The 13845-nt window shown below is 44.7% G+C and overlaps 1 protein-coding gene across 1 annotated transcript in view; it reads left to right on the top strand.

Moving 5' to 3' along the window:
- TMEM117 (transmembrane protein 117) overlaps positions 1-13845 on the top strand; it is a 2258187-nt gene that overhangs the window by 436055 nt on the left and 1808287 nt on the right. Inside the window, exon 3 of the mRNA XM_069228825.1 lies at positions 7176-7308. Within this exon, the coding sequence (XP_069084926.1) occupies positions 7176-7308 (133 nt within the window). The remainder of the gene's footprint in view (positions 1-7175; positions 7309-13845) is intronic.

Genomic DNA, 13845 nt, shown 5'->3' with positions numbered 1-13845 from the left:
TTCCACAGTTTGTATATCATAAGGCACAGCACAGACCTGAGGGAGATCACCATCCCTGACCATGGGTCCCGCCAGATAAGAGGCTCGCTGCTCAACACTTGCTCCCACAATCTGCTCCGTGTCCACATCAGTCCTGGCTGCTCTATGCACTGTAATGGAGCCTCAGGGGCCGTTTCTTTGCCAGGTAATGGAAAACCCAGGCATTTTACCTGAGATGGATGCTTAAACATGCCAGGTATTGTTGGCCCCTCATCATAGAGTCTGAGATCCTTTCAACCGTCTCCCTGACGGGTGCTTGCTGCCAACGACAGCCCCCTTTCCATAGGGGGGCCACTAAAATTGGCTCCCACTAGTCTTTACACTAGTGCCAACACTGGTTGCTGCTTTTTGAAGGCGAAGGGGGTTGCATCTTCTCAATTTGTTCCCTCCTGGTTGATCTTCTGCCAGTGTTGGGCTTTCCCCGTGAGCATCGGAGAGCCTTCGGTGCCATAAAAAGCCAGTGCTCCTTCCGCTTTCTCCACAGCAACACACCATGGTCGCCGAGCAGCTCCTTGACCAGCAACCGCGGGCATGAATCCCAGCACCGCTCAGGATGCCCGGTTCCCCCACCTCTGCCGCTCCGCGACTGTGACCAGCAGTGTTGGCGAGCCAGGACAAACAGAGCAGCCACCAAACAGTCCCCCATCCCACGAAGGGGTCAGTGATGCCTGACTCAGCTCTTCGTGTCTCTTTTCAACGCGCCAAGTGTAAGTGAAGGTCCTCATCAGCCGCTCACACGGCTGCCATCTTTCTCTCCTAGAAGCGGGTCATTATAAGAGAAATTTGGATTTGTGATGGGGTACCTGTGTGTGTGTAAATAAAAAAAAATCTAATAGGGGCAGTGTAGGAGAAAATATTATCTAAAAAGTTCAGCAGTTGCTTGCTGTGTTTATCTTAAGGTTATACGTAAGTAGAAATTGGAGAAACGAATGGGGGATAGAGGACATACCAAATATTGCGATCGGCCATGAGCAAAAAGGCATGTGATTAAAATTCCATTTAGATAAAGGGTCTCTGGAGCTGTGATAAACCAAACCAGCCATCTTTAAGAGAGGGAGAATGTGAAGACTTTCAATGATGTAAATGGGAAGAGTAGAAATATCTAAGCCAAGTGAATGCATGCTAAATCAATCATACCTAATGTAATCTGCCATAAGTACGTCCTGTCGGCAGAGAGAAAAAGGAAAAATGGGAGAATCAATCTGAGAGTAATGCTGGTGGTAATGCTATGCGGGAAACACACAGCGAAGGAAAACACCGAGCACGTCTCAGTGCTTAATATTGTTGTCAATGAAGGCTGAATTCAGGGGCTCTATTGTCGGAAAAAGTAGTTGACGTGGGCTTTCCTATCGGTCCATGATCCAGAACGGAACAAAAGTGGGTGTGAGACATGCCGAATGGAACCTAGGTCATGCGATAAACAGAGTTAGGAAGTGGTCATATTGGAACAATGCGGACAACATGCAATGAAAAGTTGTCAACCAGGCTTAGAGCAGAAAGAAAGAAGAGGGACCCAAAATCAAATACATCTTATTTCACTGTTTCCATTTGGTATGCACAATGTATGTAAGTTTCACAATATGCAGTTTATTGAACAAAAAAGTAGTATACATGGTCTCATAGTGTAGAAAGATAGTCCATGTTAGGACTGTAGTAAATTAAGTATCATACTGTTGAATGGGCAGCCATTTTTGAACAGTGTCCTTAATGGAAGTTCTGAGTATAATAGAAATTGGAAAATAGAATGTCCATGTTTTTAGAATGAATTCTGAAGTGTTGAAAAATGTATTAGCCGAACTGAGATGGTCTTGTACTTGTCGCCCTTGTAGTATGGCAATCATCAGCTGAAATCCAGCTTTTTTACATTTTAGAGATGGAACTATAAATTAGTGTTGATGCAGTAGCACTAGTACATAATTTCTATATTGCAATTGAGTATGCTATGTCATATTGTACATGGTGCAGTGAAAACAAACTCTTAAGAGAAGATAATTTACTCAGTAATAATACATTTCTTTATATTTACTTTTGATCAAGCCAAAGATTTATTTGACTTAATATCATTACGGTCCTTATATAATCCTATCATAATATAATGATCTGTTCCCTATTGGATAAAAGAGAAGAATGCGTTTAAACAGTGATAAAAACAGAAAGGTGTCAGTAAAGCCATGGATGTCATTTTGGTCTCAATTATACCTACATGTCTGTCAAGTACTTGACTGATAGAATGTTTACTCGTGTAAAATGGTGTCCAACTGGTACATGTCAACAGTAGTGGGCTTGATAAGGGAGAAGGAAAATCAGTTTTAAGCATCTGGGAGGTCAGCTACAGTATCTTCTGAAGAGACTCAGTTCAAGTATCTTGCAATCAATAATGTATCTTAGATTTGCCATTGAGTCCCTTATTAGTGGTTTCCAGTTGAAGGATCAGTTCACTTTCTTGTTCTGTGTTAATTTATGTTGGTGATAGAATGACCTTGGATAGAAAACATGCACAAACATTCACTCTTTCATTAGGATTTGACCATAAAAGATCTATGGCTCTGCTTGTGCATAGCTAATTAGTGTATATAATTAGACAGGCACTCCTTAATGGGGATGGCATACTTTTAGTGGGGCTGTTAATTCACTCTCTGTGCTATTATGTTGCTTGCGTTATTTAGTGTTGGTCCAGTCCAGGTCCACCTAAATTTGCAGCAGAACACCAAAAGCACACAGTGCTGGAGCGCTTTTTCACAATGCAAGCTCAATGTGACAAAGCAGGGACCCCAATATCATTGTACTGGTCAAATATATAGCATTGGTGCAGCTTCATACAACATGTTTCCATAGTTCAACATCCAACATCATTGGGCCATTATCATGTAATAGCCGCCAAAGACAATAATGTACATTCCTAATATCACACAGAGGTGGCAAATAGCTATAGCTGCTAACCTCTGGCGTGGAAGTGGGTGTGTGGGCATGTGACCTCCTACTATTAGGCTAAGGTGACATGTAATAGGCCAATGTCATATATTACCCTCAGAGGTTGACTCGCATCTTTTGACTCAGACAGGGGTAATGATATCATCATATCAAACAATGAGAACCAATAGCCATCAACAATAAGAATATGCAATAATTAATCAGTAATTTACACACACCATGACCTATTTGGCCATGAATCACCACACTAATTTAGTAAAGTTTAAACATTTATTGCCCCTAAATTGACAATGCTAGGGTCACGTAAATGATGTGCAAAACCAAATGATAGCAATACAGAAACAACACAGGCTGTCCAAAGCATCTGAAGAATTTCAATTTTATAAGTGCGATCACCATTAAACACTCCAAAAGAATTATACAAAATAAAAACAGAATTATTTGGAAAATAGCAACAGAATTCATTAGTTGTGCAGTTGAATCAATCACAATCTCTAATTCGAAAAGCATGTGTGGGTTGGACTTTGTCACATGCAAAAATTACAAATTAGACAAAAATTAATTTGGAAAACATTTGACTATGGTGCTAACAAAAATGTGGTTGGATTTCTAAAGGGAAAAACCTGCAAAGGAAAAATAAATGCACATTGGTTATACCTCCTAAATGAAGACAGCAGCTTGCAGATTCTTCATCAGTAGAGCCCAGGAGCAGCAGGTCTTCAACAGTCAGCATCAGGAACATGAAAAGGGAAACAGTTCTGTAATGTTGGGCCTAATGTAACTGAACTGTTAAGCGAGCAGAACTGAAGTGAGCAGAAACTGAATGGAATCTGACAGCACCCTAAGCTAAACAGAAAATGACTAATATCACCTGAAACTTGATAAATTAAAGTCCCAAAAGTTACTAGCTAAGCTTCTATTGGACAAGAGTATGGGGTGTGATAGTAGCATCAAATTAAAATTCACCTGGGCTTCAGTTGTATCTTTCTTTGTTCCTTTTCCAAGAGAGGCTCATGTTCATGCTCCTCTCCAGAGGTCAATTTCCTCAAAAATATAACTTTGTAAAAACAGCAGCACAGAACACAATATTTAGCTAAGGTTGCTTCCTACCAGAAACTAAAGCTAATTGTTAAAACTTGCAATATTTATCACAAGGAAGGACAGAGCCAACGGCTAATAAACAATGTTTTCAAAAGTGTTTCAGTAAAGTCCGCATCACTTTTCAGCACTGTGGTTCTGGAAAAATATTAATCGTAGGCCTTTTTACAAATGCTAATACATGAAGAATAAAACATTTATAACAATTTCAAACCATTAGATGTGTAGTACAATAATCATCTTTTGTCAATACATGTAGTTATTATTAATCAAAATACATTTTCACAGACATTAATTCACATAGAAATCTAGGACCACAATTTAATAGACGTTTTATTTTTCTAGCTCACGTTTCTCTATTTAAGCCTTTTAATACACGTTCACCATTTCATTTTAGTTACTCATTTTTATTAATAATTTTTGCTCGCTAATAGTTTTCCAATGCGGTCTCTCCATATTAATGCAACGGACAACATGAATGTGTTTATTGCATGTCTCAAGAAGTGAAGATGAAGCCTTTCAACGAGGAACGCTTGAAAACGTCAGCAAAATTTGTAACAATATCAATGGGTGATGCATGAGAAAAATCTGAAATAGAGTATTAAATATATCTTTTTGTACATGCCACGGTAACATGACTACTTTAAAGATTGCAGAAACGCCTATGTATCATTATTTCACATCTCAAGCCCTGAATTCCCAGCCCAAACCCAGGCACCCATGTTCATTTCGTAATTGTGTGCACTTATTTTTCCCATTTAAGCCCTGGTTAAAATTATATACTGAAATAATACAAAATGAAGGGGCGGCTCACCCTGCCGTCTTAAAATACTTATTATTTACACAAATAAAAATAGTGCTTTGTACTCCAACCCTGAAGTGCGCGAGATGTGTAATAGAATCTATCACTATCATACAACTAAGAAGTGACTTATAGACCTCAGATGGATTCAGCATCACTAGCATTTTATGTTTTACCAACATGTCATATACCGATTCCTGCAGAGGGGCTATTTATACTGAGTTATCTTATCAGCAGGTGCAGTAGCAATCTCACAGTTGTGCTGTTATCCTCGTGTTGCTGTAGTTCAGTAGAGTACTAACACACAAATCTCATGTCTCTGTCTTTATAGTTTGGTCTTTAGAAATGATTATAGCAGTCAAGTAAATACAATGTTTTAAAGCAGTTTTCAATCACATATAGCTAGAGTGCAGGAGGTTAAAATGTGCTTGTGGGCAGAGGTGTCCCGCGTGTGCGTGCCCTGTGGAAGGTTAAACCCAAGTCATTGAAGTAACTCAGTCACGTCTCTCTACAGAGTTTGAGGGAATGTTGGACTAAATATTGAGGTCATTGTGACAGTGCTTAATTTGTATAAATAAATAAATACATAAATAAATAAATTATAAGTGCCAGTACTCTTGTCAAGGGGCCACTACATTTTGCACCACCCATTGCCCCTGCCAGCGCTGTCAATGTCTGTCCCAACGCAAATAATAACCCTCACACTCCTACAGGTGTGATGATTCAGATTGTCCCAGGGCCCCACGGCTATAAGAATGACTTGGACTGACAGGCATTACTAATTTTTTTTAAGTATACTAAATTAATGAACAACTGATTTTGTGCTCATCTCTACATTAGATTAACAGTGGCACTATGTGACAGATTGTCATAAGTGCAAGTGCTGATAATTAAGTGCTGGTGCTGAGCATCAGAAACTACCAGCTCAGATTAGGCACTGGAAAGTGAGCATTGGTGTCACCAATGTACACGCTGCACCAGCATTTCACTTGTTTCTGGAAGCCTGTCTCCAGAATGATAAGATGGATTACAGACAGTCCACCGGCAGACCTCAAAAATATTTGGTGGTTTCAACAACATGGCTCAGAAGGGCAGAATCAAGAGACCACCTATGTACACAAAGAAAGGGAAGAAGGATGAAGATCTGTGGCAGACTTTCACATCCATTAAAGTAAGAAACCGAAAAGCTATACAATACTGGAGAGAGAAATCTGAGCAATACCGGAAAAGGTTAGCAAAGGCACTTCCACTCAGTGAAAGTATTTGTAATAAAATAGTGACTGCATTGAAAACGAATGGGGGCAGCAGCATTCAAAAGCAGTGCAGAGATGGAGACCAGTCACAAAATGCAGGGCGGCTCATCCTAAATGGCGATGGAGCGTTGCCCCACTGGCATAGAGCCAGCAGCTGAAAAATAAAACAATATTTGATTATTGTTTTATTTTTCAGCTGCTGGCTCTGAGCCAGCATGTACAGGGAGAGGTGGGGCTGGGCCATGGGAGAGGGGGAGGAGGAGTGGAGTGAGTGCACCTAAGTGTGCATTTCAGTTTGGTCGTCTGCCTTAGGCCGACCAAACTGACATGTGGACTAAGGTTTCACCAACTCTGCTGTGTTGCAAAGCTGGGCTGGAGAAACAGCACAGATTCTAGTGCACTATCTGAGCGGCAGAACAAGAAGCTCAGACCAATCCAGAAGCTGCTCTCATGCAAGGTACAGCATGAGAGCAGTGCCAGGATTGAACGGGGATCCTGTACCCAGGGACTGTTGGAACACCAACACCATTGGGAGTGTAGTGAGGCAGCCAGTGGCGGACAGGTACGTTTTTATTTTTATTTTTACATTTATTTTTTAATTTATTGCCCCACCCACCCCCCTCATATCCACAGCCCACTCTTGAGATTTGTGGCAGCCTTCACTGACAAAATGTATGTTAAGAGGAGGTGGGAAAATGGACTGTGTGCAATTATTTTCTACCGAAGTCTTCATTTCTTCTTACCAGTATGCATAAAGAATATAGGGCCTGATTTAGATGTTGGTGGAGGGGACACTCCGTCACAATTGTTACGAATGTCCCGTCCGCCACATTATGATCCCCATAGGATATAAGGGGATCGTAATATGGTGGATGGGATATCTGTTACGTTTGTGACGGAGCATTCCCCTCCGCCAGCATCTAAATCAGGTCATTAGTAACTTGGTCAGTGATGTCAAATCAATCTGGAGCTTCTTAGGTGATAACGTTTTATTGAAACTAGGGTGTAATTATTAAAATGATTGAATAATGTGCAATATATCCTCCTTACAGGTCAGTTTCTTCGTCTGAAAATGTTCCGTGATGATCATGGGTCTTGGATGACCATGTTCTTCAGCACCATCCTCTTCCTCTTCATCTTTTCACACATTTACAACCTGTGCCTCTTGATGGCGGGAAACATGAGGTAAGATGTGCTCTTTTCCTGTGTTGAGGGAGAGCTGAATAACAAAGTTCCATTCCTCTGTCAAGCGTGTCAAACAAGGCCACCTTTACTCACACAGACATTACAGGATTCTTTAATTTAGCAGATGCATTTGTATTCTGAACATGAAAAATTGCAATTCTGATCGCTTGGCTCAAACCTGTGATACAAATCAGAATACACAAAATTCATATTTTATCAGAAGTGTTTGGGTTTGGCTGAAATACGTGTACTTCTTTACAGAAGGAAAGATCAGAGTGCACCAAGACTGAGGGCCTCATTTAGATTTTGTAAAACACATTAAATCCTCTTATTTCTAAATGAAACTCCAAATAAGCATTATAATCCCCTGGATAAATGTCCTTTCTCATAGGAATAGTATTTTGGAAGAAATTCAAGAGGGGGGGGGGATTCTTCCCCATGTTTAGCTTCTTCCAGAAATTGCAGGATTTTCAATTCCTTCCAAACTCTAAAAGAGGCCCTATGCAATCTTAAAATGTGTGTTCGAAAATGTTAAAAGTTAATTTGAAAAGATTTGTTGGAGGTCTCTCATGCTACCAGACAAGGATCACCAAATAAAAATCTCTCAGTATTCTGTAAGGTTGTGGGTTGCCATTGTATCGAGCCATCTTTATCTGATATGTGTTAAGATATTATGATTATTTACTGACTTTACTTCATTCAGGAGCAGACTAAACACATGCAGTGCGCAATCGGATCCTAGAGCAGGATAAACATTTTCATTTCAGAGTAACACCTTGTAACTGCCAGAGCATCAAATGTAGGCAGCAAAGTAGCTCATATAACAGAATCACCAAAAGTGAGGGCAAATTGCATTCATTAACTGGTGGCTTGGCTAGTGCTTGAACGTAGTCTAAAGTAAGCAGCGCACTCCAATTGACGTGTGCTACATCTGTCATCCCGTATAAATAAGAAAAACAATGGTATTTGCAAATCCAATAGGTATCACACTTTCTTAAACAAGCATTGCCATAGCCAATAGTTCTAGCTTATAACTGAAAGTGCTAGGATACTTTCCTGCCTACAGTCATTCATTCATCTAACAATGCACCTAGTCACTTATCTGTGTATCAATAGATCTATTTATCCACCTGTTGACTCACTCTTGCTTTTACCCACTCTTCCATCCACAATACCACAAACGTCCAAGTCTATGGAGAAGTCATTTCGGTTATATAGCTAGAAGTCACACCTGAAGGCTTTGCTGGTAATGTATAAGAGTGTGAGAATCCTTTTCATAGTTCAGCGCCAGGATACCCTTGTAGGTGATGGTGCACTTTACAAATATACATAAGTGTGCGAATGATAGTCTGTGATGCGTGTGAATACTTGTGGCAGTGTGTGGCTTTTATTCTGATGGATGTGGAAGAACTGTTGATACTGAGAGACTGTTAGTCTCTGAGGGGTGTAAGAGTGCCCCCAGTATTGTGTGTGACTGTTAGTCTGCAAGGGATTGGGAGGGGGATCGGATTGATGGATTATTCTGAGTAGAAGGTGACAAGTAAAGCCAGACCAGGAAATCAAAAATTGACACAATTGGTCAGTCTGGTATTAATTTGGCATAACTAAACATATACAACATATACATTTGGGGCGGCTCCTTTGCAATGATTATCGTTTTAATTTTCAGCTGCTGGCTCTAAGCCAACATGTGCAGGGTGGGGCTGGCCATGGGAGGAGTGGAGTGAGCACACCTAAGTGCGCAAGTCAGTTTGGCCGGCCGTCTTAGGCTTAGGTTTCTGTGTGTTGCACAGCCAGGTCAGACCAATCCTGACACTGCTCTTATGTTAGGTATAGCAGGAGAGCAGTGTCAGGATTGCATGGGGAGCCTGTGCTGGTGTCCCAGGGACTGTGGGACACCACCATGATTGGGAGAGAAGCGAGGTGACCAGTGGCGGCGGCAAAGAGGTAAGTGATTTTTTTAAATGTTATTGTATGTGTAGTAATCAAAGCACTTTTCCATACTTTCATCAACATCTAAATCTAGATTTTCACGTGAATTTCATGTGTGCTAAAAAGTGAGGGAAATTTGTTTACTAATGTTTGGAAATACCCAATTAATGAATATTGAGACACTTTTCAGTATATTTGTGTAGGATTTCCCTCACTAATTTTCTGATACATGAATATGAACTCCCAGCCATTTCAAATCACTAAAAACTACTGGCTTGATAGACAAAACGTTTTGTGCCTGAGTTAGACTTAGTGCAAAAAGCACCACATCTGGGTGCAAACGAAAAATCCAAGTTCATAGAATTAGGACCTACAGACAGTTATGCCCTAGCTAGAACTTGTGAAAACTGTAAGTCCACAAGGAAGGTAAATTTTCTAAATCATAATGGAGCCTGAGATATTGCAATGGGGCCCGAGATATTACAAGGGATAGGCCTACTCTATACAAGCCCAGTGACCCAAGTTCACACAGGAGTGATCTCTGAAGTGTTCAATGTGTGTAGAAGCACCAAGCATGGGTGCCTGCTATTACCAATCATATTTGCCCTGGCAATTGAGTCTCTGGTTGTCCTGTTTCGGCTGCAGGGCCTGTAATAGGGATACTGATTGGAAACACTTGGGAAGCAACCTCGCTCTATGCAGTTGATGGCTAGTGTACCTGCAAGATGTGCACAGGGACTTGCCACTGGTGATGGAGACACAGGAAGAATTTAGAATCGTGTCAGGTCTGAAATTAAGTTGAGCGAAGTCTTGTCTGTTCCCCCTGCAGAGACTCTCAGACCATGAGAAGAGGCTCTGGAGTGGTGGTCTAAAACCTTTAGCTGCCTGGGGTGAATGTCTATCACTCCAAAGAGAACTTTGTGCAATGAATCCTGGAAGCAGCGGTGGCTGGCGCATGCACCTTCCTGACCTTTTGGAGGTCCCTTCCACTGCCACCAATGGACAGAGTGGCAGTAGCCAAAATGCTGGTGCTCTCTAGATTGCTATACCATTTCTCAGTGCTCCCTGTATACCTTCCCAGATGCTTTTGCACAGATCTGAACACACTCTTCTCTGACTTGATCTGGGGCATGGGGAGGAAAAGAGAGGCACTCCATAAGCTATATGCTCCACTAGAACATGGAGGGCTTGGGACCCCTAACTATGAACTTTTCTATTCAGCAGCACAACTGCAGTGGCCTATGCAATGGTTCTCCATTACCCCTAATTCCGAACATACAGTCATTATGAAGGAAATGGGGGGGCTGTAGGATAGGGGAATGGCCAATGGACCCTCCTCCCATGAGACATCTGGCCAAGGCTGCTAAACACTGCTGGCATGTATATGTACAGCCCCAACAAACCCCCCTCCATACTCACTGAACCTTCCACTATGGGTGCTCCTGTCCTTTCGTAGGGTGGCTGACCAGCACTGTTTAGTCAGTGAACTGCTCTGCCTCCTGTAGCTCCATTGGCAAGTAGAGCCCTCGCTGCTCTGAACTCCTGACCTCTGTCAGGAGTTCGAGGCCCTCCTCCACACGCAGGCGTCTGCCTGCACCTCTTCTCTGGTGTCTAGTGGGAGAGCTCTGCTCTTCTACTAGGCTGCCCTCTGCCTCTCTTCTCCTTTTTCCTGCTTTGCTTTTTGTGTTCTTTTACTTCCATGTTCTGTCCCTTTTTTGGTCCTTTTGCCTTTCGCTTCTGCATTTCACTCTTTCCTCATTTCTTTCTCCTCTCACTCTTGCTCTCCTCCCTCTCTCTCTCCCCCGCTGCTGCTGCCCCTGCGGCCCCACTACCCCTCTCTCTTGCACTGCATTCCCTTTGCTGCTGCCCCGGGCCGACCCCTTTTTTCGCGCCGTTTTCGGCCCCCGCCTCCCAGCTGTCCTCATCTCCCCCCTCCCTACTTAATGGTGGCCGCGCGCAGCGGGCGTGTCGCTAACTTGCCAAAGGTGAAAGGTGCACCTAAGGCATGCCTGTCTGCCCCTGGACCACACCCAGTGCCGGAACCCCTGGTTCTCGCTCCCTCCACCGCTGCGACACAAGACTCCGCTACAACGCCATCACCCTCCACACGCTCGCCACCGGCCGCTCATCCACCTGCCATCAGGCCACCTCGCAGCTCACCCGCGGACCCTTCTCCTGTCGAACTGCACCTTCACCAGCCTCCACGCCTGCGACCCACCTGCCAAGACAGGATGCAACCATCTCCGATGCATCCTACTCAACACCCGCTCTGTCAACAAACACGCCATCGAACTCTGGAACCTACTCGACTCACCCTCCCCAGACGTCGCCTTCCTGACCGAGACCTGGATGAACTCCTTCTCAGCGCCCGACATTGCCATAGCCATCCCAGACGGCTACAAGAACACCAGTAGGGACCGCACCAACAGACCAAGAGGAGGCATCGCCATCGCCCACAGGAATACCCTCAGAATCACAAAGAAACCCTCAGCGCCGCCGAACACCTGCACTTCCAGATCCACACCGATCCAAACACCACCCTCAGAGGGGCCCTTATTTACAGACCCCCCCGGACCCTGACAGCAGTTCAGCAACTCCATCTCCAACATCATCAGCACGCATGCCCTTGCATCGACAGACTACATACTCCTTGGGGACCTGAACTTCCACCTCGAGAACACCAATGACAACAACTCCACCACCCTGCTTGACAACCTCGCCAACCTCGGCCTCAAGCAGCTCGTCACAACACCCACCCACTCTGCAGGACACATGCTTGACCCCATCTTCTCTGCCAGCAAACATGTCTCCTTCAGCCCCACCACTGAACTCCACTGGACCGACCACCGCTGCATCCATTTTACCTTTGAGAAACCCACAACGCACCACGACCTGCAGCGGATTCCCCACAGCAGATGGAACAAGGTCACCGAAGACCAGCTGATCACCACCATCTCCCTGAACCCACGAATCAACACCACCGAGACAGCTGCCCGCAAACTCAGGCAATAGATCGACTGTGCCAACACTCTTGCCCTGATCAAGAAACCTTCACACAGATGCACCAAAAGAAAGGCCTTCTGGTTCACCGCCGACCTCCAAGAATCCAAGCAAACATGCAGAAGACTCGAGAAAAAGTGGCACCAAGAACAGACACCGGACAACCACCCAGCCTTCAAGAACACCATCCGCAGACACCACCAACTCATCCGAACTGACAAAATAGCCGCCTTCAAAGAACACATCGACAACAACACACACAGCTATAAGGAGCTCTTCAACATCGTGAAGGAACTCTCCAACCCTGGTTTCAACGTCAATGACATCCGGCCATCGCAAGACCTCTGTGACTCCCTAGCCACCTTCTTCTACCACAAGATAGCAGACATCCACACCAGCTTCAATACCCAGACCCCACCATCAACCACAGACTCACCGCCCCCCAGTCACACCAACCTCCTGCTCTCCTGGACCCACGTCCACTACTCCATGAAAATCATGAACACCATCCATTCTGGCTCACCATCCGACCCCTGCCTCCACCACATCTTCACCAAAGCGAGTTCCATCATCGCACCCCAACTACGGAAGATCATCAACAACTCCTTTGAGACCGCCACCTTCCCGGAGAGCTGGAAACATGCCAAGATCAACGCCCTCCTCAAGAAACCAAAGGTGGATGCAAAGGACCTCAAGAACTTCAGGCCCATCTCCCTGCTCCCCTTCCCAGCAAAAGTCTTCAAGAAAATTGTCAACAAACAAATGACCTGCTTCCTCGAGGAGAACAACACTCTGAACTCGTCCCAGTCCGGATTCCGCAGCAACCACAGCACCGAAACCGCCCTCATTGCAGCCACCGACGACATACGGACCCGCCTTGACAATGGCGAAACCACAGCACTCACCCTCCTGGACCTCTCGGCTGCCTCCGACACCATCTGCCACCACACCCTACACACGCGCCTCAACGACGCAGGGGTCTGCAACAGAGCCCTGGACTGGATCACCTCCTTCCTCACTGGCAGAACCCAGAGAGTCTGCCTCCATCCATTCCGCTCTGAAGCCACCAAGATCATCTGCGGCGTACCCCAGGGGTCCTCCCTCAGTCCAACCCTCTTTAATGTTTACCTGGCTCTGCTCACAAACAACATCCGATCACACAACCTCAACATCGTCTCATACGCCGATGGCACCCAGTTGATCCTCTCCCTCAGCAAGAACTCCGCCACCACCAAAACCAACCTCCACGAAGGAATGAGGGCCATCGCCGAAAGGATGAAGAACAGCTGCCTGAAACTGAATTCTGACAAAACTGAGGTCCTCATCCTCTGCTCCATCCCCTCCGCCTGGGATGACCCCTGGTGGCCTGCCACACTGGGAACCGCACCGACAACCACCGACCACACACGCAACCTGGGGTTCATTCTGGACTCATCACTATCAATGACCCAGCAAGTCAACGCTGTCTCTTCCTCCTGCTTCAATACCCTACGCATGCTTCGGAAGATCTACAAATGGATCCCCACCAGAACCAGAAGGACTGTCACCCAAGTCCTCGTAAGCAGCAGACTGGACTACGGCAACGTCCTCTATTCAGGAACCATG

The sequence above is a fragment of the Pleurodeles waltl genome, chromosome 4_1 (genome assembly GCF_031143425.1).
Source record: "Pleurodeles waltl isolate 20211129_DDA chromosome 4_1, aPleWal1.hap1.20221129, whole genome shotgun sequence".
In the NCBI taxonomy this organism is placed as follows: Eukaryota; Metazoa; Chordata; class Amphibia; order Caudata; family Salamandridae; genus Pleurodeles; species Pleurodeles waltl.
Note: the sequence above shows the minus strand (reverse complement) of the source record. Positions and strands in the feature narration are given on the sequence as shown.